Source organism: Rhinolophus sinicus, linkage group LG15, assembly GCF_036562045.2.
Source record: "Rhinolophus sinicus isolate RSC01 linkage group LG15, ASM3656204v1, whole genome shotgun sequence".
In the NCBI taxonomy this organism is placed as follows: Eukaryota; Metazoa; Chordata; class Mammalia; order Chiroptera; family Rhinolophidae; genus Rhinolophus; species Rhinolophus sinicus.
The window spans coordinates 834228-860151 of NC_133764.1; the positions used below are offsets into that span (position 1 = coordinate 834228).

Below are 25924 nucleotides of genomic sequence, written 5' to 3' on the forward strand. Positions count from 1 at the left end.
CTGTGGCTGGCCCCAGAAGCAAGGCTGGCCCAGCGGAACAGCTCAGTGTTGCAGGCAGGGAGGCCCAGCCCACCACGCTAACCGCCTGGGGCCCCATCTATATTTAATGATGTCTATTATTCCTGTTTTGTCTCTGGAAAGCGGCCTGAGCGGCTGACAGAGGAGCAAGAACAGCGCGGAGAGGTGTGCAGTGGGCCTGCTCCACACCCCAGCCTGGCCCAGAGAACCCCCCAGGGGAACTCTCTACCCCTCCTGCCCGCCCAGTGCTTGCCAGCCTCACACCTGTTAACGTTCACCCCCAAAAGGCACACCTCCTCCAGGAAGCCTTCACTATGGCTCGGACATGGCAGGCTGGGGTTCAAACACAGGTCTGCACTTCCAAGACGTGTAGCCAAGAACAAGTCGCTGCCCCTGGAGAACAGGCTGCTGTGGAGGTGGCCCCACTCGGCCCCTCGCACGCAGTAGGCGCCACTGCTCGGCCCCTCCCCCACACCCTTCTGAGGCAACAGGGAATGTACTGGTTGCCCTGCTCTCAGAGGAGCGTCTCTGCCACTCCTGCTACAGGGGCCTTCTCGTGAGGCTGCCCACTGTGGCAGCCAGGCCCAGTCTCAGGATGTGTCCTGTCTGGGATCTACAGGGCAGAGCCCTTCCTGAAAGCCCCCACTCTGTTGCACCGCAGGCTTGGACCTCGTCCCCTACAGCCCAGGCTCCAGCCACTCGTCACCAGGCTCATTGCTGCCTCCTGACCAAACCTGCCACCCAAATTCAGCAAATTTACAAAACTGACCTCAGTTTGAACAGGAATTGTTTTCATTCTTTATTTCAGAGAGAGCTGAGCTGGGGGGCTTAAAGAGAAGATAAAGAACCCAAACTCCAAAGTCCCCACCCCAGTGTCTGCAGAGGGCCTGGGGGAGGGGGCTTTAAGCTGGGCAGGGGCTGCCCTGGGAGGGGTGGCACTCCAGGACCTGTCAGGCTGTGGAGGGCACGAGCTGGGCCACTACAGGCAGCCCTGGGGGGTGGGGTGGGGGTTGTTCCGGGAGGCCCCTGAGTACCTTGAAGCTGCAGGAACTGAGCCAACATGCCCCAGCAGGAACTACCGCCCCAGCACCAAGCAAGCCAACTGCATGTGGGCCTGGCTGGGGAGTAAGGGGGCAACTTGCTCCCTCAATGCCCGAAGGGGGTTGGAGGTAGGGTACAGGCCCCGGGTTCCAGTCTCATGGGAAATGCTCTCAGCACAGCCCAAGTCCCCCAACCTTGTCCCTCTGTCCTATAAACTCTTCATCATTTGCCTACTGAAGAAACTTCTGGAAAAAGCAGACTTGAGAGACGTGTATTTGTATGTTTCCCGTTTGGGCTTTAGTGTGTCCCATTGGCTTCAACTCCGCATGAAGACAGGGTGGGTGGGTGGTGGCCAGGCCAAGGCCACTACTTCTTAACGATCTGGATGACGTCCTCGTGCTCCATGGTGTGGGTCAGGCCCACCCGCTGAGGGCTGTACTTGGTGCTGGTGCCCTGGGAGGGGAATAGGGCAGAGGGGCCGCATCAGTCTCAGCACTGAGCAGGGCAGAGGCTGATGGAGCTGTCACTGGAGCAAGGTGGGGGGGGTGTGTGAATGCCACAGTCTAAAGTGGGGGTCCCAGCACTGGCAAACCCCACAGGCCTCAGACGGCAGGACTGGTCTGACCATGCCTGGATCCCACAGATGGAGGCCTGTGCCCAGCTAAGGACAGTATGCATGCCGTGTGGAGCGGGACACACTCCAGTCCCCATATGGAAGGACAGGGACACCACCCAGAGCAGTGCAGACGCCTCCCTCCTGCCTAACCCAGAGGCTGTTGGGGATCACCTCGGCCCGCCTCGCCCCCAGACTCACCCACACCAGCGCGTACTTGAACTGGCTGGCGAGTGACCGGTGGATGCGGTGGCACTAACGGGAGAGAGTGAGAAAGTGCGATGAGGCTCCACCCACCCACACCACCAAGCCCTGGCACATGCCAAGCGGTAACTCCCTAGGAGGGTGCTCAAGCAGCATGGCCTCTTGTCAAGGAATGCCAGCTACTCAGTCCACACACGGCCTCACATTCACGGCTGCAGGTTATCCAGGCGGAGGCTCCCACTTCCGGGTCTGCCCCAGGGCCGTGGGGCCCCGTTGGAAATGTTCCCATAGCCACTGGAGGAGGGTCTGGCACCTGGCTGTCAGCAGCCCTCTGCCCACTGTGCCTGAATAATGGCCTTGACAGATGCTCCTTCAGATGGACACAGCCTCCGCTGGAGTCACCATGTCCCACACCTGTCCCCAGCTGTGACCTGGAGCCTCCCGCGCTTCACGTCCACCCCCCACCCCAGGACAGCCTATAGCCTTTAGCACTCCTGGGTGGGGCTGAAGGTCATGGGAATCCCTGCACTGTCGGGAGCCAGAGGAGGTAGTCCTGGAGGGACAGGCAGCTCTTCCCCCGAGGACGGGGGACCCTGGGTGCACAGCGCTGCACAGGCACAGCAGACATGGGGCAGGGAGAAGACGGTGCAGTGGTGCCTCTCCTCCCCTGTCAGAGACCAAATGGCTCAGCTTCTGTGGGGACAGAGACAGATGTCGGGCCTACAAAAACATTTCCCGAGGAGCCAACTTGATGCGAACCTCCTTGGGCGACCAAGGATGCCAGAACCATGGCAGAGGGTGCTGCTGCCAGTAACAGGCACATATCCACACAATCGGTTCCCACACTCGCTGTTTTCCAGACCAGAGAACGAAATCTGATGGCCCAGAGTTCAGCTCTGGCCTGCAAATGGGCTTTAAGTTTTATTCAGCATGCCCAACAACAAAATTAAACCTGAGCTGCCAGAGGGGCGGCTGGATGGCTCAGTTGGTTAGAGCGTGAGCTCTCAACAACAAGGTTGCCGGTTCAATTCCTGCATGGGATGGTGGGCTGCGCCCCCTGCAACTAAACATTGAAAACGGTAACTGGACTTGGAGCTGAGCTGTGACCTCCACAACTAGCTTGAAGGACAATTACTTGGAGCTGATGGGCCCTGGAGAAACACTGTTCCCCAATAATTTTTTTTTTTTAAAGTGTTCTTTTTTAAAAAAATTAAACCCACTGGCAAAGTTGCAAAGCAGGGTCGCACAGTCTCTGGGATTCTCCTGGGATGGAGAACTTTGGGAGCAGTGGGCTGGCGCTCGCGCCCTTAAGGCAGATTGGGCACGTGCTCTCCGTTCATCACAGCCCCCCCCCCCAGTGTATCTGACACGAAGGTGAAGTGTTATCAGTAAAGTCATTTACCACTGACTGCGCATGCTCTATGGTTCTCATGCAAGAGCAGTTCTCTGTACTTGTGTCTCTAGCAATGGGGAGAATTGAAGGTCATCCAAGGCCATCTTTTCAATATGGGAGAGCATATTGTTTGGGGGTGGGAGACGACTGCTTCCCAGAGTACACTGTGCTCTCACTCCTGAGATCCCTGAATGGTCCGCTCTGCCTCTGGGGCTTATGGCCCCTGACCCTTTTGTTGGCCAAGCCTGTGTTAGCTCACTGAAGACATACCAGGGCCTGGGCTGGGTGTATTACAATGGCCTTGGGGGGTGGGTTACCCCCAGATAAGAACACTAAGGCACGGGGAGGCTGACAGTATGAGCAGCTAGGTCTCCCTGGCTCCAGCGTCTGCCTGGTCCCTCGACTTTGGGTCTCTGTTGCCAGCATGCAGGCAGGCCTTCACATCCACTCCGTGGCACCTGGGACAGGTGGGCATCCCAGGTGGGAGGCTTCATGGGGAGGCGGTGACCTCTGAAGAGCAGGTCTCCCTGGGACAAAGTCCAGGCTCGGGAACAAGGCCTGCGAAGCTCCTCTCCACCCTGCCAGCCTCTCCTCACTTGCTGCTTTTGACCCTCTTTGCCAGCGGACAGCAAATAGCCAGCAGTCCTCACATTTGCTCCTGCCTCTGGGCCTATGCACGTTATTCCCAGTGCCTGGAATACCCTCCTGCCCCTGGTATCACCTGCTTCTCTTCCCAGGTGTGGCTGAAGCCCCACAACCTCTTGGGTAAGCAACAGAGGGTCTGAGTGTTGAAACCCCACAAAAGGTGCAGGGCAACCCTAGGGAGGGCCAGCATATGTGGGCACCTGTGTTATGGCCTGCTGGATCCCCCAGGAGACACTGCGGTCCCGGGGGGCCAGGGACTCCCACGCAGAGCTCTCTGGAGTGAGCTAAGGGACGTGGCAGGGTAATCTCCAGTTTCCTTGGCTTCTACGTGGTCAGCAGGCCAAGCCTCGCCCTGTTTGTATCAGCATCTCCAGGCTGGCAGAGGCCTCAGGCTGGGCAACTGAACAAATGGAAGAATGCCTGAGACCCACCCCTGCCGACAGTACAGACCCTGAGGAGTGAACCAGAGGAAAACAAAAGCCCAAGAAGACGGCTGCATGAGCTGGAGCATCGTCCTGGGCTCTCGGGCTGTCATTGCTCCTGCAGGGCCCAAGGCGCCTTCTGCAGATGGCGCAGGACACATTCAGGGGACGGGAACCTGTGCCTCCGACAGAGCTGCAGACACAGAAGCGCACCTTCCTCCCCCAGCTCAGCCCAGAGCCCCCGGCTCAGGGCCTTTGCTCCTCTGGTTCCCCTGCCTGGAGGGCTCCCCCTCCCCCCAACTCTTCAGTCAGGTCTTGCTTAAGTCTCCAGGCCATTAAGGTCACCTCCTCCGAGATTCCTGGCCTCTCTGTGTACTCGGTGCCGCCCGCCCCCACCCACTGTCCTCCTTCCCTGCACTCACTTTTATGTGCGACTGCTTAGCTCTGGGATTGGGGGTCTGGCATCTGTTGACCCCAAAGGACCCTAGTTCTGGTGGGAACTGGGGCTACTTTGTCAATGCTCAGAGAAGTGAGGGAAACATTTGAAACCATCCCCAGGCTGGGGGTGGGATGTGGGAGCAGGCAGGGGCCGGCCCGGGGCATGGGAGGTGGCATCTCCGAACGCTAGGCCAACACTGGCATGGACAGAGGCGCCCCCTGGGGCACAGGAGTCTCCTTGACAGAACACCTCAATGGCGCTGGGGAGCCCTCAGTGCTGGGCTGTGACAGGACATCTGCCATGTACCAGGCAGCGTGCTTGGTGCCTCAGACGCTCAGCCTCATCCACCCCTAACTGCCGTGGGTGGGCAGCACCATTCCTGCTTACAGAAGGCTGGAGCCTCGACGTTCAGCTAGCAAGCGTGGTCAGGACACATCCCAGGTCTAACGCCAACTCTGCCACGGCAGCATGTGACATCCAGGAGTCAGCCGAGGGCCGGAAGAACTTCAGGCAGGACCTCCCACACCGCCCCACCCCGCACCCTCAAAGTAGATGGTGAGTTCCCCGAGCCCCTCAGGTAGGCAGGTCTCGTTAACTCACCACATGCTCCACGGAGGCCCCTTTCCGGAGGATTATGGCATCTGTGAAGTCTGGCCTCTCTGCACAGGTAAAGATGGGGGGCAGGGGTCAGCCCCAGCCAGGGCCCCACACTGCTATGGAGCTCCTTTCCACAGGAAACACAGGCCATTCCCATCCCAGCCTCGGGCTAACCGTCCCCCCTTATTTGGCACACCCTCACTACAGTCCCCCCCAGTGAGGTCTTCTACAGCCTTGACCTTAACACAGAAAAATCCAAATAAGTCCAAGTCCAGGACTCAAACTGCACGCAACCCAGTCGGCCGAGGCCTGAGCGAGACGAGCCTGGGAGCATCTGGACTGAACTGGCAGAGATGTGGTAGCTCCGGGCGTCCCGTCAGGGGCAGCCATGTCTGTCCCTTGCTTACAAGGTCAAGGTCAATGAAAACTGCCACAACTCAGTGGCTAGGTCGCTGAGTCTGTAAGGTGCGTGTACACGGAAAAGGCTCTTGTGCATTCAGCTGCCTAACATCCTGACGTGGGGCCTGCCACTGCTGGGGGAGGCGGGGGGAGGGGGTGACCGCTGAAGCCGGTGGGGACTCCCGAGCAGTTTCGCATTCACTGCCCCCCACCCCGCCAGGGCACCCTCGAGCCCTTGGCAGTCTTTGCCATAAGGGCTCAGGCTGAGGTCTCTAGCAGCCTGGGGTAGGGGCAGTGCCAGTTCTGAGATGGGAGAAAAGCGGACGTGTGCACAAGCTGGGCCAGGGGCACTGGGCCCTCTGGGTGTCACGTGCACAGCGTGGCAGCTGAGGGAGGGTGCAGCTCGGCTGTTTCTAGGGCTGCCTGCTGCCCGACTCACGTCCTCTCTTCTTGGTGTAGATGCAGGTGAGGGCCAAGTACTCCCAAAGCATTTCAAGCAAGTAGTCCAGGTTTAGCTTCATGCCACAGCTGCAGGGAAGGGAGGCGGCCAGTCAGAAGAACCCCAGGGGCTCAGAGGCCAGGGGTTCCTGCTTCCTCACTGGTGCAGAGGACCCAGGCACCCAGGCCCGTACGGCCCGGGTGGCACCTGTGGGGGTCTGATGCCAACACCTCAGTCAGCAGTCACAATCACGCCCAACAGAGCTCAGTCTCCTCTCCTGGGGCCCCAGGAGCTCCCTGTGGAGGGCACATGGCACCTGTAATTGACACGGGTGCCTGGAAGTTTGGCTTTCCTCCTGGTACCTGCTGTGTGGAGGCTGGGGGGGGGGGCTGTGATTGGATGTGGGCAGAGGATGGTAATCTAGACCTCACCCCTCCTGCGAGGGGAGGGCTGCCCAGCAGGGTATCATCGATGGGGGAACCGAGCGGGTGGCCTGACCTCCACAGAGCTGTTGTCAGCACGAGCAGGTAAAGGTGCTCTCACACCCTGAACACAGGCATGTCCTCAGGCCGCCCCTGAAGGGAGCCTGGGATGCAGCAGGAGGCGCGGGGCTGAGGAAGGGGTGCTGGCTCTCTGCTGCCCTTTGTGAAACGGTCCTCGTGCTTGGGTCCAGGCCCCTCACCCATCATTTGCACCTGTCACCCCCACTTGGTCCCTGAGCATCTCCCTCGCTATAAGCCAAGCCTCAGAAGCTCCAGGGCACCTTGTTTGAAGTGGAAAACCAGGAAGATGGAGCACACAAGTCAGTCTGCCCTAAAGGAGGAACCCCGCAGTGATGATGGGAAGTGAATACACAGCTATCAGCCAGAGTGCAGAGGGCACCCCCAGGACCTACCCTGCAGGGCAGAGAACGTGGGGCCAAGGATGGCTCTGCCAGGCCAAGGACTTCAGTTCCCTTTGCCCCTGCTCTGTGGTGACAGAGCCACATTTTCCAGAGTATCAAGAACACTGGCTCACACCATGGCGCTTTCTGGGGGACCGAAGTTAACTACTAAGTTATGAAGCCTTGTAACTATTCCTAAACATTTACCTTGGTGGACAAAATCCTTCTGTTTTCTTACCAGAGCCCACCCCACATCACCCAAACTGTCCATGTCAAGTCAGTGTGGGACTTGGCAAGGTCAGCAGCAACTGGGAGGGTCTCCTCTGCCCCGAGGCGCTCCGTGGAGGCCTCCTTGACGGGCTCACAGAAATGACGGCAGAGCCTCACCTGATGACCACACTGTTGGGTTTCCGGGCCAGGCGGTCTACTTCCTCCATCGAGATCTGGTCAATTTTGTTATAAACCTGGGATTGAAAGGTGGAGGTGGGTGTTGGGGAAGGAAAGCAACAAAGGATCACAGGACAAGGGCCCTCAAGCAGCCACAGTGCTGCCCGTGGTTCCTCTGCACGCGATGGCACAGGATGCTGACACTAAGGGTCCTTCTCCTGTTGTCTCAACAACGGGGAAAGGCTGAAGGGGCCTGGGCCAGAACCCGTGTCCAGCGAGACATGTAGGTGTGTGCAAGACTCAAGGAGCCACCAGGGTAGCGGGAGACACTGACGGCGGAGACAGCTCTGGGCTCTTTCTGCTCCGTGCAGAAGCCTATCTCCTATCAGGGTCAAGGGGGCTCAGGAAACGTCGCCTGGGACAATGGCTCCCCTCCCACAGGATGCCCGGGGGGCAGGGGTCTGGTGCCACTTACATACAAGCAGGGCATGTACACTCGGTTGCCCACGATCACGTCGATGAACTCATCTGGGGAACAGTCCTCTCGGAAGAGCACTTCTGCATTGAAGATCTCTGAGGGGCTCAGATTAAGGGCAAACTGTGTGCCAGTGCCTCTCGTGCCCAGTCAGATGAGGGCCTGGGGAGCCGAGCAGGAAATACGCCGGCTGACAGGGACCTGCCTGGTCATCTGCTTGCAAGGTTTTACACGATTTTCAAGTGTGGGGAGCCCCTCACTTTTCTTTTCACAAGGAACCACAATATGTAAAAGTTTCGACCAATAATTTACATCTTTGCTGTTGGGCAAGAAAACCTACTTGCCAGAAGGGCTGGGAGCACCACCTGACAGCTCTGGTCCAGCTCGCCCCCCCCCCCCACGCAGAACTCTCCTCTACCTGTGCACCTCCAGTGATGAGGGCCTCACAGCCTTGCTCGGTGGCCCGTCCCACCATGAGTTCTCCCTGCGCTGAGCTCCATTCTGCCCCGGGGCCCTGCCCTGTCCCCCGGAGCTCCAGCACCCAGCCAGCTCCCCCCAACAATACTTTAGCGGTGTGGGCACAGGCCTCTGGTTCTCCCCGAGGCCTCTCCAGGCCGAGGCCCTGGTCCTCAGGGGCAGTTTCCCTCAACACCCCGTCTTCCTTCCAGATGGGACTGGCCGCCATAACACCGAGTAGTCAGTGAGGAACACGGGAGCCACTGCTGACCGCGTGGCTGTGGCTCAGCCGCTGGAAGTCAGTGAACACAGAGACAAAGCAGACAGGAAGCGCCTTGCGTCCGTGGCTGCAGCTCTCCTGGGCCTGCTTGGGGAGGTGCTGTCACCCTGGCCACTGCGCCTCCTGGCCCGGCTGGTCCCCTGCCCTTTGGGAAGGATACTGTACTCGTGTAGGATCAGCTGCACCAGCTTTTCCGAGCACTGGGTCAGCGTGACTGTCGAGTTAAAGGAGATGCCACCGCCTTTCTTGGGCTGGAGGAAGAAGGGGAAGGCAGCTGCCGAGGAGGGGCAGCTGCGACTGCCCTCTGTGCCTTGGCCACGGGCTGGCGCAGTCCCACACCTCCCGCACTGCAGCCTCACCTTGAAGTAGATGTTGGGCTTGTGCTTGTTGAGGCGGATGCCCACCGACTCCAGCTCCTTCTCTAGCAGAGACCTGGCAGGGCCCACAAGCCTTCACAGGAGCCCAGAGGCACGCTGCACGGCGTCCACCTTACACAGAAGCCCTTGCCCACCCAGACCCGCCTCTACTCTCCCCGGCAACCTGGGACGTCCCTTCCCAACAACCCAGAGCTGCAGAGGAGTGTCTGCACCCTCTGCCTAGGCCAGGGCAGACCGGCCGGGTCTGTGGTCAGCAGGCAGAGGCAGGCCTGCTGTGCCCCTCGGCCGGCAGGCTGGGCCATGAACAGGCGTCTGTCGCTTGGGGCTGAGCTCCTAGCAGGTTCTGGGCAGGGACTGGGGCACTAGGTCGGTCCCCATAGGTAGGAACCGGGGCCAGGCCGCGTCCTCGGGCCCTGGCCAGCCTGCGCTGCCAGGGGGCTCGGGATACGAGCGTCGGCCGGCTTCGGTGCTTCATGCAAGCTTCGTAGAGCGGACACACTAGGCCAAGTGCACTGGGCTTGGCCTGTGAATGGTCCTGCCACTACTGCCATGTGACAGGGCTACACATCCCTCAGACCACCCTCTGTGAGTTCTGGGACACATCTGCTGGAGCCAAGGTGTCCCAGTGCCATGCCTGAGGGGCCTCCCCAGACGTGTCAGCCTGCCCCTACCCCACCATGCAGACCTCTGCACCTCTCCCTTGGTGGCGTCCAGCATCATGATGACGACGTCAGCTGTGCGTGCCACAGCGATCACCTGCCGGCCACGGCCTTTCCCTGGACAGGTATAACAGAAGGCATGTGACACAGTGACATAGGTAAGACCCATGCGACCCCACCCAGCCCAGAGCGCCCGGATTCGGGTCCTTTACAGACCCGCCATGCTGCTGTCTACCACGTGCTGCTTGTCGGGCTGTGATGCCTTTAATCCAGGTGCTGTCTTACTCGTGGAGACTTGTTTTAGGAGGGTATCCGACATCGCCTTCGGAGCAGTGACGTCCGCCCCCTCCCCCCACCGTGCAGAGGGCCCTGTGCTAAGTGCTTCATGAACATTTCCTCACGTAATCCTCAGAACTATCCCATAAGGTCAGTGTTACCACGTCCACCTTACAGATGAGAAAACTGAGGCTTGGCATAGAGATACTTAATCACTTGCCCATGAACACAGAGCTAGTGTGGGGCTAGGATTTGAACTTGTCTGGTCTTTCTAGAAAACAGGCTGATAGAACGCAGCTGGGCCTACAGAAGGAGCACCGGAGATCACATAGGCGGAGGTGCTTTAGGGACCGCCATACAAAGGCCAGACCACTATTGTCAGACGACCAGAGAAGTCAGGCACCTGGCCAACGTCACACAAAGCCGGGGACCGAAATCGCAGCACCAGGATCCATACAGTGTGCGTTTCAACTATGACCTGCGTCCTCTTCTAACGAGGGGTTGCCCAAGCTGGTCCCCACGGGCCCGCTGCCTCCAGCCTCCGGTCTGTGCACTTCCCCACAGGGCCACACCACCTCCAGGCCCAATATGCTGGCTGGGATGGCAGGGAAACCATCACCACTGCCCTCACCCAATTCAAATAGGCTACAAGGAGGGCGGTGGGGCGTGGGACGGTGCCTGGCAGAGATGCACTGGGCACGTCGAGAGGCGGTCTCGCTGCCCGGACAGGGCGGCCATAGAGCGAGAGGGGCAGCGCCCATCCTAGCTCTGCCACTGAACAGCTGAACAGTCTTAAGGAAGACCCTTTACCTGTGTGCCCCCAGGGTTCCTCCTGGCTCTGGAAAGGAAATGATGCCACTCCCTAAGTCACAGGGCTATCTGAGGACTCAGTGAAACATTGCTCGGCGCAGAGCTGGCACTTAGCAGGTGCTGGGTAATTAGCAGCTGGTCACCATCTCTGCAAATGCTGGACGCGGCCACCTGCCACCAGAAGCCACAGCCATGTTCCCATCTCAAAATAACAAAAACAAAACCACGGCCCAGAACAAGGGGCAGGGCTCCAGGCCACGGTCTGAGCTCGCCAGCTGACAAGTGCCCACTCCTCACAGGGCACGAGTGGAACACACGGACTGGAAGGGGGGACTCAAGCCTGTCTGGCGAGCTGGGCAACCTTCGGCAAGTCATTTCACTGCCTCAGTTTCCTCAACTTTAAGGTGGGTTTCGCAGACTTGGCCAGAGTCCCTTAGGAAGAGAGCACTGAGCAGCGTGACGTGCTGTGAGCCCCACCATCAACCCTCAACAGACACCCCCAATCTCAGCAGCGAGGCTTCCTGCATCCCGAGGGGGCAGGCTCGTACCTTGTGCTGCGCCTTCAATGATTCCAGGGAGGTCGAGGAGCTGGATGTTGGCTCCTTTGTACTAGGACGCAGAAGAGAAGACAGGCAGGTGAGGAGGGGCTGCGGCTGAGCAGAGCCCGCCTGCAGCCAGGACACCTACACTAGCCTGCAGCGAGGGGCTGGAGGAAACCGGGCTCAGCCTCCATGGCCAGTCTGAGCCGTCACTCACTGCAAGCTGAGAAGCCACTGGGGAGGGCGCTACACGGTGTACAATCTCACAACATTCATCGCTCACGGTAACAGCTTCACAGAGAGAGGCTCCGGCCACAGGACTGGCTACTCACGGCTCTGGAGCTTCACAGGAAGCAGCATCCAGCCAAGTAGCAACGAGCGACCTGCGCTGGCACGGTGTGTGGGGCACAAAGAGTACCAGGAGAGCTGCCATGTACTGGCCTGACTCCTGAAACCAGTCAGGACTGCAGGACGGGCCAGGCATCTCTGGGGTCTTAGCGGCCAGAATCGCCACCCACCCCTCAGACACACACACAGACGTGCATGACACACATACACACAATCGCAAACACAAGCACACACCCTTTCCCCTCCCGGGATCCAGCAAACCCCAACTTACTTCAATGACCCCGGGGATGCACGTCAGGGTTGTGAACTCGTAGGACGCAGCTTCGCTGGCTGTGGAGGTCATTAGGCTCAGGAAGGTCGACTGGGAGGGAAAGGAAGCCATCACACTGAGAAGTCCCGTCCTGGCCTGCTCAGAGCCCCAGTGGGGTCAGGCAGAGGGGGTCCCCTCCTTACCCTCAGCTTGGTGATGGCGGGGTGGGGGTGGGAAGAGGATGACAGCTGGAAAAGCTGCTCCCGGCCCCGCCAGGAGGTGTGGGGCACCAGAGGACCCCTCCATTCCTGAGGCCTTAAGGCCTGTCTCAGGTGGACACAGGGACCTGCTTTCTAAGTGGGTTCCCCATTTAAATCAGGGGCCCTTTCCTGTGGATGCTCCCAGGCCCCAGAGAACTTCAAACAGGTGACAGCCACATGGCGCTTCAAGTTGCTGCTCACTCAGGAGAGGTGAGATGTGCAAGGGGACACGACCTTCTGGTCTGAGACAAAGCCAGATGGTGGGAGAGGTGCTGAGAGGAAGGCAGGCATGGGACAGGAAGGACCCACATGGGGACACTTATGTCACGCTTCGCTGTAGGACCATTCCTACAGCGGCTGCGGCTGGGCTAGAAGACAGAGAGACCTGGCCCTGGATTCCTGCCTCTGCTGGGGGCTCTGGGCAAGACGCTTCATCCTCTCAGCTTCAGTCCTCAGTGTGGGGTGGCCATCCATCTAGTCTCTACCCTGACGGGCTGCGTAGGGATTAACGGAGACGCTATGGCAAGTGGCACACTGAGGCCAGGGCACGGCAAGCCCCCAGTGCTGGAGGCCGTGGCCCAGAGGGTGAGCACAGCAGTGGGCAGTGCCAGGGAGAGAGGAAACCCCGCCCTGGCCTCCTGCGCCACCTACTCAGCAGGGCACCTGGAATAAGAAGCCTGCGGTGTACTTGCGACATGGACAGTGCCGCCTAGACCCTGCCCCCTCCCTGGGGGGTGGGCCGGAAGGCTGGGGAGACCTCACTCACATACCCTCAGGCCCTGGAACCCAGAATGGAGCATGTGAAGGAAAGAGGCTCAAAATCAGAAATACTCCGCCTTGGGGACCTCCTGGAAGGCAGGGTGGGGGAAACAAAGGCTGCGAGACCCTCAGCAGTGGTTGCTGGAGAGGCCTGGGCTCTCTCATGGCCGGAGCCTGGATTCCCAGCAGGGCGGTGGGAGCTGGCCAGCCACAGGGCCCGGACCCCACGGGGCACAGACCTTGGGAACTAGAGTGGCTTCTTCCAGCCTGGGCTTCTCACCTGGGAAAGAAGTCCTAGGCAAATCAAATCAAAAGACTAAAACCAATGAGCCCATAATAACACCCGAAGAGTTAAAGCCTGGAAATCTTCATTTGTCACCTGTGGGACAGCTGCGAGCCCAATATCTTGCCTGATCATTTAAGGCCAACAGGTAAGCATTTGTTCTGCCTTTCCAGGTAGAACTTTTCAGAGTAGCCAAACAGCCCACACTGACGACAGGAAGTGCTACTTCACTGGGGCACGTCAGCTAGTAAGTGACGAAGGAGTGAGAGAACCAGAAAACTGCCATTTTACAACCACTAATAAAAATCCCCCGGCAAGGACAATTCAGTGGTGACAAAGCCACTGAAAGGATGTTGACAGGGCCTGACTTCTGGCGCCACCTCAGTAGTGACCCACAGGTGACTTGCCAGTCTGTCTGCATGGGGGAGTGTCCCCTCCTTAACCCAGTGGTCTTGGCAATGCAGCCAGCTCAGGGATTTTCTGGATTGGGGCAAAACGAGGTACACACCCTCTCCCACATGGAACCTGGCCGACCAATCCCAGCTTCCAGGTCACAGAAATACAGCGAATAGACCGATAAGCTAAAGCAGAGCATGAGGAAGCAAGCAGACCACGTCAGAGCACAAACTTTCTATAGGACAACAAGTCAGGGTTATGACAAAAGGGACTGTTCCAGATTAAAGCAGATGTAGGGACCACACACACAGGGGCTACATGTGGTCCCAGAATGGACCCTGGTTTGGACAGACGAGCTGTAAAAGCCACTTGGGGGTAACTACTGAAATCAGAACAGTCTGGGCATGAAGACTGGATTACTGCTCATTTGTTTGCTGCGATACAACAGTGTGGCTGGATAAGAAAATGTCCTTGTTCTTTGCAGGTACAAACTTAACGATTTGTATGGGGTCATGAAGCATGGTACCCGTAATTTACTCCCAAATGGTTCGGTCAAAACAAAAACAAAACCAGGGACAGCCCGGTGGCTCAGGTGGTTGGAGCTCCATGCTCCTAACTCCGAAGGCTGCCAGTTCGATTCCCACATGGGCCAGTGGGCTCTCAACCACAAGGTTGCCGGTTCGACTCCCGCAAGGGATGGTGGGCTGTGCCCCCTGCAACTAGCAACGGCAACTGGACCTGGAGCTGAGCTGCGCCCTCCACAACTAAGACTGAAAGGACAACAACTTGACTTGGAAAGATGTTCTGGAAGTACACACTGTTCCCCAATAAAGTCCTGTTCCCCTTTAGAAACAACAACAACAACAAAAAACACCCAAAAAACAAAACCACACACACACATTCACATAAATACAGAGATACAGCAGTACGGCAAAACGTCAGTCAGCGATGCATCTAGGTAAGAGGGCATATTGTACCTGTTCTTCCACCTCTTCTGCATGTTTGGAAATTTTTATTATACAAAATTGGGAAAAACGAGAAAGGACGAAAAAAACAGAAGAACCTGGAAACCATGGCAGGATTGAAGACTGTGAGGGTATTCAGTCGCCAGAGGGCACACTTGGGGGGCGGCCTGCACACTTGGGGGGGCGGCCCGCACACTTGGGGGGAGGCCTGCACACTTGGGAGGCCCGCACACTTGGGGGGCGGCCCGCACACTTGGGAGGCCCGCACACTTGGGGGGAGGCCCGCACACTTGGGGGGAGGCCCGCACACTTGGGGGGGCGGCCCGCACACTTGGGAGGCCCGCACACTTGGGGGGAGGCCCGCACACTTGGGAGGCCCGCACACTTGGGGGGAGGCCCGCACACTTGGGGGGAGGCCCGCACACTTGGGGGGAGGCCCGCACACTTGGGGGGGCGGCCCGCACTTGGGAGGCCCACACTTGGGAGGCCCGCACACTTGGGGGAGGCCCGCACACTTGGGGGAGGCCCGCACACTTGGGGGAGGCCCGCACACTTGGGGAGGCCCGCACACTTGGGAGGCCCGCACACTTGGGGGAGGCCCGCACACTTGGGGGAGGCCCGCACACTTGGGGGCGGCCCGCACACTTGGGAGGCCCGCACACTTGGGGGAGGCCCGCACACTTGGGGGAGGCCCGCACACTTGGGGGAGGCCCACACTTGGGGGAGGCCCGCACACTTGGGGAGGCCCGCACACTTGGGGGAGGCCCGCACACTTGGGAGGCCCGCACACTTGGGGGGAGGCCCGCACACTTGGGGGGAGGCCCGCACACTTGGGGGGAGGCCCGCACACTTGGGGGGGCGGCCCGCACACTTGGGAGGCCCGCACACTTGGGGGGAGGCCCGCACACTTGGGAGGCCCGCACACTTGGGGGGCCTATCCACTTGGGAAAGGGCCCACCTGCTTCAGCTGGAGGGGCTCCAGTCGGGGCGGGCGGGGCGGCTCCTTCTGAGGAGCTGAAGCAGGAGGCCGCTGGGCCACTCCATGTCTAGCTTTTGTAAAGTTGGGGAGTCATGAGCACCCTGTCTCTAAAGGAATTTGAGCACAGAGCAGAAAACTATATGTAAAAGGGGGGCTAGCCTTTTTTGGGAGCACTAAAGGGGTACCTTGGATGAGCTGCAAAGGGCTGGGAGGGTAGGAGCAGCAGGGTCCTCAGCAGCTGGTTCCCGGCCTATTTTATAACTTTCATCCACATCCACTTCCCCGCCTCGTCCTACGCGGCTGAAATGATTATGAAAATGACACTGTATTTCCCGAGCCCACAATGCTGGAGGACAAGGAGAAGACGAATGCAGCTGGGTACTGATAATAAAACAGGATGAGAAGGTTCCTGAAGACCAAGAAGCACTCAAATGCCATCAGGAAGGAGCGCGGTCTCAGTCCAATCTGCACCTGCCCCAACACACACAACCCAGCCGACACGGCACTGTGTGCAGTGGGTACACTAGGAAATGTCCCCAACTGTCCCCAGATGGAGTCAGCTAGAGCTTATTTGGTGGGTAATTGCAGGGTTCATGGCCACTTAAAAACCCCAAACCCCCCGAGCCACTGTGCCTGCGTCTAGGAAGCTTCCCCGAGAAACACAAGCTCCGGCGCGCAGAGCTCCAAGCACCTGCAGCGTGGTCGTCGCCTGGACAACCCAGTACCATCGGGAGGTGGGGGAGGGGACGTAACGGACTGTGGATGTTCCTGTGACCACAGCACGGCATTCTAGGCAGCTGTTAGGACATAAGGTAACTGCATGACAGATGTCCACGGAGAAGTGAAAACGCCAGTGACAAATGGAGGTAGGCTCCCATTTGCAGTGTGTGTGTGGTCAGACAGCAGATCAAACTCTGCCCCCCCTGACACACACATACCCATCGTACAGGCAGAGTGAAAAATAAACAAAACGAAATCATATAAAGCACAGAGTATATTCCCTGGTCTGCAGCAAGCACTCAAGAAATGGTAGCTGTTACCAACTCCCCCTATGCCTGGCCGAGAGTGATGGGTTCCGTACATTTTTTAGCTGAATTGATTTAAAATCAAGCCACTGGTAATTGCTCCCTTGGCCTCTATCTGAGCAGCCTCTTCGCCAGCCGCCACCCAGGGATTCTGTTACAAAGTCAGTCAGCGCCCAGACCGCAGCTTCCAGACACCGCTCCCCAATGAGAGGAGCCACGGCCCCTTGGAAAAGTGACTGATGATCGGGCCCGGGCAGAGAACATCCACGATGAGCCTGAAGCAAATCTGCTGTGTCAGAAAGTATGGAAGTGCTGAGAAAACATGACAGGAGTATGTCACAGAGCCAAATGAAACAGCTCCAAAGCTAGAACAATCTGAGTAACAAAGTAAAACAGTATGGGATTAGAACCCAAAGTAAAAAATAAATTCCCATGAGTCGTTACTGATACGAATAAATGATTAAAATAAAATGCAGACACAAATCTCCCCGTAGAGAAGAATTCTGAATAATTTGTGTGGCTACACTTCCCCCTCAGAGGACAGTGTGAACAGGGGAGGAAGCTGAGTTTACAGCAGAGAAACCTGACAAATGCTGCCTTAGCCAGGTGACCAAAGTCAGCACCCACTATGATTAGTCACGCGGATAGTATGTACCCAGGACATGATGTGATCAGAATGGCGGTTTACCTCTGTGGCCTTCCTCCCCAAAACCCCCAACTCCAGTCTAATCATGAGAAAAACATCAGACAAACCCCGACTGAGGGACTTTCTACATATTACCTGACTCGCACTTCTCAAATCTATCAACATCATCAAATCAAGGCAAGTCTAACAAGAGGAACCTGAGGACACATGCCAACTGAGTATAACGTGCTCTCCTAAGACAGGAAACACTAAGGAAATCTGCAACGTATGGACTGTAGTTAATAATAACAGATCACTATTGTCATTAGTGTGCCAAGTGTCTGCACTAGTGTTAAGATGTTTACAATAGGGCAAAGCGGGTGTGAGGTATACAGGAATTCTCTGTACTAGCTTGGTAATTTTTCTGTAAATGCAAGACTTCTAAAATTTAAAATTTATTATAAAAAAGAAAAGCCAGGGGCCGGCCCGGTGGCTCAGGCGGTTAGAGCTCCGTGCTCCTAACTCCAAAGGCTGCCGGTTCGATTCCCACATGGGCCAGTGGGCTCTCAACCACAAGGTTGCCAGTTCAATTCCTCGAGTCCCACAAGGGATGGTGGGCTCTGCCCCCTGCAACTAAGACTGAACATGGCACCTTGAGCTGAGCTGCCACTGAGCTTCCGATGGCTCAGTTGGTTGGAGTACGTCCTCTCAACCACAAGATTGTCGGTTCGATACCGCAAGGGATGGTGGGCTGCACCCTCTGCAACTAGCAACGGCAACTGGACCTGGGGCTGAGCTGCGCCCTCCAAAACTAAGACTGAAAGGACAAAAACTTGACTTGGAGAAAAGTCCTGGAAGTGCACACTGTTCCCCAATAAAGTCCTGTTCCCCTTCCCCAATTAAAAAAAAAGAAAGAAAGAAAGAAAAAGAAATGATTTCTCTGCTTATTAAAAAAAAAGAAAAGCCAGTCAGCGCAGTCCCTTTTCAGCTCAAAACCCTTCAATGATGTGTATCTTACTCCCCCCATAAAAATTAAATATGGTTTTTACACTAAACTGAGAAGCTTACAAAGGAAGCCTTCTAGAAAACTCTGCAGTGGCTCTCAATTCACTTTTCTTCACTCAAGGCCAAAGCTGTGTGGTGCCCCCTCCCCCACCCCAAGGTCATCGCGCTCTATAATTCGTCACCCACTGCTGCTCATTCAGTCCCGGCCCCCATGGCTCCCTTGAACACGCCAAGCCAACTCCCATCTATGGGCCTTTGCACTCACTGTCCCCTCGGCCTGGGATGTTCCTTCCCAGGGCTCGGCAAGCTCCCACACTTTCTTCAGGCCTCTGCTCAATTACCTGCTCACCTGAGCAGCCTCCCCCCGACTCGCGACGTTAACTGGCGTGACGTCAGATCCCACCCCACACACCCCTCCAAAGCGGTCCTCGCCTGGTACTCCATTACTGTTTTTTCTCCCCTGAGAATGGGGCTCTGTGGACAGGGACAGAACGGGCTCGTTCCCTGCCGAAGCTCCAGCACCGGCAGGGCACATGGTGCTCATCCAACAGACGTGGATGAGTCTGAGACTGAGTGGTGCTAATTTTGCTGGAGCAGAAAGAATGTTCTGTTAGGATAACACAGGAGTGGGACGTGGCCCTGCGTCTTCTCCGTTCCTGGAGCTAAGCCAGAGGGCCAGTGCGTGTTTGAAAGGAGACAAGCTGCCTTCCTCCCCAGGCCCACACCGACCGTCACTGACCTTACCCACAGAGGGAAATCCAATCAGTGCCACACGGGCATCGCCTGACTTCATGACATCGAAGCCCTCTCCTTTGGATGAGGCCGATTTGGATGGTTCCAGGAGCTGGGCTCGATACTTGGCGAGTTTTGCTTTCAGCAAGCCCAGGTGATACTCAGTGGCTAAAGGACAAAAAGCAAGATGGAAGGTAAGTGTCCAAAGTATCCAAGCCCGTGGGTCAGGTGGGGCCCCACATACAACCAGATGCTGGCCGGGACTATCAGAACCAGACAGCAATCATTGTCAAGGTCAGGAAAGAAATGACCAGCCCTCTGCTTAAAATATCCCATTGGCTTCTCATTTCATCTAGAATAAAAGCGAGTCTCCTTACTAAGAGACCTCGAGACCCCAAGTCAGTGGTTCTCAGCGGGGGCAGCACCACTCCCGGGGGGCATTCTGGAAATCCCCAGGGATGTTTTCCACTGTCCCTCTGATTGTGACAGCCTCATTGGCATTTGCAGGCAGGGGCCAGGGAAGCCAACTGCCCTACAAGGTACAGTCATCCTGCACAGCCTGGAATTGTCCTGTGTCCCACCTGACTTTTCACATCCCTGAGACACCCAGAGGGGAAACCTGGGTTAGGATCGCGGGGGCCAAGACTCTGTTGCACATAAACATGCAGAGTATTTTTTGCAGTGTGAATAAATGCTGAAATTCCCAGGAATGCAACTCCTGTGTATATTCAGGGAAGACTACAGCATGTTCTGTTTGAAACTTTCCCCAGAGCTGCTGACCGTCTTGGGATCTCAGGCCGACAACAGTGATACCCCTTGAGCAGGGCCCGAGGCACCAGCACAGTACACCCACACTGGCGTTCATGGTGGCTGCCACTCCCCCGTGATTCTACCCAGAGCTACAAGCACCTCACTGCTTCCCTGTAACTTCATTCTATCTTGGCTGTGGCCCCACATTTGCATATTGAAATACACACTATTTTTATTATAAATTACTTTCCTTTTTCTCCACCTTTATATTACTGTTAGGGCAATCTATTGATATTTGTCAAATTCTATGTGTACAACAGTTATACTATTGATGGGGAATTGTATTTCAGGACAGTAAAGAGGGTATCACAGAATCTTTGCTATAAAAGGCATGAGAAGGCCCTAGGTGACCTGGACCCTGGCTACTTCCCCGACAATATCTCTTACCACTTTCGCTTTTCTTTACTACATTCCAGCCACAGTGGCTTTCTTTTTGTTTCTTCAGAACATGCTGACCCCATTCCTGCCTCAGAAACTTTGCATTTGCTGTTCCTTCCATTTCAATCTTATCTTCCCAGGGCTTGCTCCTTCTCAACATTCGAGGCTCAACTCAACCATCCCCTCTTCAAAGAGGCCTCCCTGACTGTCCTTGGGGGACAGCATTATGCAGAGGTTCAGAGCCCGTGTTGGAATCCCACCCTGCCATCACTGGCCATTTCACTTTGGATAAGGTACTTAATCTTCTGGTGCGTCAGTTTCTTAACCTGCAAAATCGGGATGTTAACAATAAGAACTGCTTCACTGGATTTCTGTGAGGCTTCGAGAAAGCACTAAGAATACCGACGGGCACATATTAAGCACCCAACAAAGTTGGTTGGTATTGCTCTCTACAGTACGCGCGCCCCTCCCTAGGCCCCTCTCTGTGTCACGGTCCAGAGTTTAGTTTTCAGGGTTCTTATCACTATTTGAATCTATCTTGCTTCTTTAGTTCTCGCCCTCTCACAGGGTAGGAACTGGCACTGTCATACTTGTATTCCCCAGCTGCCGGCACAGGGCAGGTGCGCAGGCAATGTCGGGGCAAGTGAACGAGTGGATTGGTGGCAGTGAGAAATTGTCAAGGATGGCTTCAGCAAGTCAGGTTCGCATGGGGCCTCCTGTCAGCCCAGCTCAGGAGATTCTGAGCATCTCTGAAAGGAAGGACTACGTCTTAATCACCTCTTCTGCCACTGTCAAAATGGCAGCAGCTCTCGCCTCCCCTCAGCCTCCCGGCTACTTTCCTTGAGTCCTGTAGATGACACTCCACAGGGCAGCCAGAGGGAACTTATAAAACAGAAATCAGACTACGTCTCTTCTGCTTAACACCCTCCACTACTAGCTCCTACTGCCCTTAGAACACGACTCAGACTCTTTCCCATAACCTCCAAGGTCCTACATGATTGGTCCTCTCCTTTCCTATCACTGCACTCCAGGCCTAGACCTTTCCATCCCTAAACATACCAAGTTTGTTCCTGCCTCAGGGCCTTTGCACCAGCTGCTCCTTCTGCCAGGAACAGTCTTCCCCCAGATTTTTGCATGGCTGGTTCCATCTTCTTCTGATCTCGGCTCAAATGGAGGTCTTTTACGATCATTACACCTTAGTGGGTCCAGCCCCACCCTTAACACTCTGCTGTATCACCCTGGTTTGTCTTCACAAAGGTTTTTGCTGTCTTGTTTATTTGGTTACTAATTTACAGCCTGTCCACTGGAAGGTCAGCTCCATTGGGGCAGGGATGTACCTGCTGTGCACACTGCTTTAACCGCAGCGCCTGGCACACAGTAAGGGCTCAATAAAGATTTACGGAATGCAGGAACGATGGAAGCCCCTCAACACCTCAGCCTCAGAGCTGAGCGGAGGCAAGCAGAACAGACACTGAGACCGGCCATCCAGCATTCCTTGCTTCTTGCTCCTATAAGCCCACAGCAGGTCTGAGCAAGCACGGGGCCTCACCCACCTTGGCCAGTCGCATCCGCCATTACCCCAGACCCTCCATCTGGTCTAGATTGTTCTCCTCACTGCTATGGACACAGCATGCTCACCTAGACTCCCATGTCTTTGCCTCAGCAGTGCCCCTCACCTGGAATACTCGCTACCAGCTCAAGTCCCACCTCCTCCTGGAAGCCTTTTTAGGTGTCACCATTCTTCCCTCCTCTCCGCTCTTCTCTGATCTCTTCCAACCCTGACAAGCCGAAGTCCTGGTTTGATGCTTCATTACTCTTATGTGCTACGTACGCTGGGAGGTTTACTTTAAACACCGAGTGTTCGCTATGTGCCTAGCCCTCTGCATATGACATCTAGCTTAACCTAGCGGTGAGCTAAGATGGGGCAGGGGGGTAGTAACCCCATTTGCAGATGAGGACAATGAGGCTCAAAGAGGTAAAGTGACTTTCCAAGGTTTCACAGCAGGTAAGTGGTGGAGTTGGGGTTCAGAGTTGGGTCCGCCAGCCGCCAGAGTCCTCTGCCTCCACTGCTGCCCGAGGCTCTCCCGGCTGCTGAGCGAGGCTGTAGCTGGGAGACGTCTCCGCCCGGACTTCCCATCGCAAAGGTGTAGGGCACCAGCTCCTCAAGCCTGGCCACCAGGAGACCTGCGTCCGAGCCCTGACCCTGCCTTTCCCTGGGTCTGATGCTTGCGCTGTGACCTGGGATTTCTCTATTCGGTCGCCTGATCTGGCACTGATCCGATGTCTCAGGGGCCGTTTGCAATCAGACAGGGACGTGGGACCGGGATCCTGCCCGGCCCTGCCTGCCTCGGCACGACTAATAGGGCAGGCACTACTCTGCGGCCTTCGAGCCGGCTCCAGCTCTACCGCTGCAGAACATCACCCATTTAACAGACAGGAAAACTGAGGCGGGCACAAAGGAAGGCCCCGCCGAGCCGGCCCTCACCCTTGTTCTTCTGCGTCCGAGCAATCTCCTTCTCGATCTCGGATATCTTCTCCAGGATCCCCATGGTCGCGACTGAGCTCGGCGCACCGACAGACACAAGAGCCCCAGCAGTTCCGGCCTGTCGGCGGCGGCGGAACAACCAGCGTCCGGAAGCCCACGGATAATAGCGTCCCCGGGCGCCTAGCGCTCCGGCATTCAGCGTCCGGGCGGGAGACGCCGAGCGGAGTGCCCGGCACAATTGGTTCCTGCCGCCGGGCAGGCGTGGCTGGGGCGAGGTGGTGCTGTGCTGGATCGGGGCTGAGATGGGCAGGCGTAGGGCGTCGGGGACAGACAGGGAATCTTAGGTGCTGAACCCTGGACTGCGGGTCGAGAGCGTAGTGGACTTTGCGGGCGTAAATAAAAGGCGCTGAGCTTGGTGGCTCTTCTTTGTGGCGAGGTTAAAAGCGGGTCCCCATGACCACGTGAACCGAGTGTTCCAATTTAAATTTTACTATCTGCCATCAGACACTTCCTGACAGGAGGCAGTGCGAAGGAGACAACGTCTCTTATGTGCAATTCTTGCCCCAAAACACTGTATCTGAGTTTAGACACGAGGAGAAATGTAGAAAGTAGTACATTTTATAAGACAAATGGCCTGGGCTCTTCAAAATTGTAAATGGGCGGGTGTGGGGGAAAGCAAGGGCACTGTTCTAGATTAAAAGATGTTAAATATAATGGGTGGACCTTGCTTAGATTCTGGCTGAAAAATTTAAAAGCAGCTGTAAAAAGATATTCTTAGGATAATTGGTGAAAATTTCACTTTGGATAGGATATTAGATATTATGGAGTAGCTGCTAATTTTCCTGGGAGGGATGATGCAGGAGAATGTCTTTATTCTTAGCAGACGCAGCCTGTGGTATTTAGAGGTTGTCTTAGTCTGCTCAGGCTGCCATGATAAAAGGCCACACAGTGGGCGGCTTAAACAACAGCAATTAATATTCTCACAGTTCTGGAGGCTGGAAGCCCGAGACGGAGGTGCTTCGTGTGGTTGGGTTCTGGTGGGAGCCCTCTTCCTGACTTGCAGACTGCCACTTTCTTCCTGCATGTCCTTGTGTGGCCTTTGCCCTGTGAGTATGTGCAGGAAGAGAGAGACAGAGAGGGAAAGAGAATCTCTGGTGTCCCTTCCTGTAAGGGTACTGGTTCCATTACGAGGACACTACCCCATGACCTCATCTGACCCTAATAACCTCTCAAAGACCCATCTCCAGATACGGTCACATTGGGAGTTACGGCTTCAATATATTAATTTGGGTGGAGGGGAGACACAAATATTCAGTCCATAACGGGGGTGAAAGAAAGTTCATGATGTCTATATCTTACTTTCAATTAGTTCAAAATAGTATATATACATGTGGAGAAAGCAAGCTAAAGTAAATGTAGCAATATGTTAACAGTTGTTGAACCTGGGGGAGGGGTATGTGGGTATGTATTGAATTATTCTTTCAACTCTTCTATATGTTTTTAATAAAAAGTTGAAGGCGGGGCAGACGGGTGGCTCAGTTGGTTAGAGCACGGGCTCTGCACGGGCTCTGGGCAACAGGGCTGCCAGTTAGATTCCCACATGGGTCAGCGAGCTGCGCCCTCCGCAACTAGAACGAAGTCAATGAGCTGCCGCTGAGCTCCCAAGTGGCCAGATGGCTCAGTTGGTTGGAGCGCATCCTCTCAACCACAAGGTTGCCAGTTCAACTCCCGCAAGGGATGGTGGGCTGCGCCCCGTGCAACTAACAACTGTGACTGGACCTAGAGCTGAGCTGCGCCCTCCACAACTAAGATTGAAAGGACAACAACTTGACTTGGAAAAAGTCCTGGAAGTACACACTCTTCCCCAATAAAGTCCTGTTCCCCTTTCCCAATAAAATCTTTAAAAAAAACTGTTGAAGGGGGAGTAGGTCCTTGAAAATTATACTGTGTGTTTAAATCTGACATTTATGACTGTGTGAGCTTGGTTACATTTCTTAACCTCTCTGAGCCTGTTTCTGTGTCCAAAAAATGGGATAACGTGGTTGCTGTAAAAAGGAAATAAGAGAATTGATGTAGAGCACCTGGCACATAGTTTGCGGGCTCACAGCTCTCCTCGACATCCCAGCCATTGTAGGTCACTCCTTTGTGGTTCTCAGATTAGTCCTCACATTCAGCCCACATGTATTCAACCCAGGCTCTGGGCTAAGTAGGGGCTTTGGTAAGTTTTGATGAGCTTGCCATTCTCATCCACATTTTACAAATCAAGGGTACAAGCTGTGCAAAGTGCCTGGCCCGGTGGCTGACTGTCCAATCGTAAGGCTGCGACTTGAAAGCAGAGCTTTCAATTCCAAGTCCAGTGACGCCAAGGTAACCTGGTAGACTGTGGATAGGAGTGTCTATGCGTAAGGTTTCTGTCAGGTTTAAAGAAGACGATAGGAAAGCCCTTTGGGGACTAGGAAGGTCCATGCCAATGTGGAGGCCTGCAAGAGCCCTGGCCTGGGGGCCGCCTCTAACTCACCTCTGTCTCCAAATTGTATGGCACAGCTCCCTGGGCTCCACTTGCTGCCACACTTGTGTCCGCAGGGGTGCGTGTACTTCTGTTTTATGTTTGAGGAAACAGAAGCATTCTGGACTATGATTCACCTTCCCAGAGTCCTGGCATCTCTGCTGTTGTGTCTGCTTGAGTCGCAGGCGCTAGGGGCTTCAGTTTCTTCACAAGTAATGTGCAAATCGTGCCTCCTTCAACGGTCGAGGGAGATAACCTGCATATCAGGCTTTCTCTAGGCAACAGGCCTTTCCTGCTTGGAGGGCCTGGGTCCTCCAGTCCCAAACCTGGGAAGCCAACAACAAACCTTGCTTGTTCCTGCTACCCAAGGGATCTTTGAGATACAGTTTACAAACTTCTGAGGAGGCTGCATTTGATTTCTGCATCACGAGACACAGTAGCCGCCCCTTATCCATCATTCCTCTCTGTGGCTTCAGTCACCCTGGACAACCACAGTCCAAAAATATGTATTAGGTGGAAAATTCCAGAAGTAAACCATTCCTAAGTTTTAAATTGTGCACCATTCTTAGTGTGATGAGATCTCAAATGGTCCCACTCCATCCCGCGCAGACGTGACTCATCCCTTTGTCCACAGTAGCCACACACACCTGCCCATTCGTCACTCAGTGGCCATCTCGATTGTCAGGTGGCCAGTCACGGTCTCGCAGTGCTTGTGTTCAGTCACCTTTATTTTACTTAGTGACGGCCCCAAAGTGCAAGAGTAGTG

At 55.8% G+C, this 25924-nt stretch overlaps 1 protein-coding gene across 1 annotated transcript; it reads right to left on the reverse strand.

Annotated features, from left to right (window-relative positions):
- Positions 1-788: 788 nt before the first annotated feature.
- DRG2 (developmentally regulated GTP binding protein 2) lies at positions 789-22811 on the reverse strand. The gene is made up of 13 exons (XM_019753779.2): positions 22653-22811; positions 18987-19147; positions 11972-12061; positions 11362-11422; positions 9754-9844; positions 9051-9123; positions 8852-8942; positions 7956-8053; positions 7481-7557; positions 6211-6299; positions 5376-5434; positions 1874-1927; positions 789-1512 (listed from the first exon to the last, which is right to left on the reverse strand). Exons 1-13 carry the CDS (start codon positions 22714-22716, stop codon positions 1426-1428), a joined length of 1095 nt encoding a protein of 364 aa, XP_019609338.1. The 5' UTR covers positions 22717-22811; the 3' UTR covers positions 789-1425.
- Between the last annotated feature and the right edge of the window lie 3113 nt (positions 22812-25924).

What these genes read in the sequence shown, in the direction of transcription:
- DRG2 (XM_019753779.2), bottom strand. Translation starts at nt 22,716, where the DNA reads ATGGGGATCCTGGAGAAGATATCCGAGATCGAGAAGGAGATTGCTCGG. An exon ending in CATTGAAGGCGCAGCACAAG is followed by an intron (nt 9,845 to 11,361) that starts GTACGAGCCTGC and finishes ATACCTGTCCAG; the next exon opens with GGAAAGGCCGTGGCCGGCAG. An exon ending in TGTACATGCCCTGCTTGTAT is followed by an intron (nt 7,558 to 7,955) that starts GTAAGTGGCACC and finishes TTTCAATCCCAG; the next exon opens with GTTTATAACAAAATTGACCA.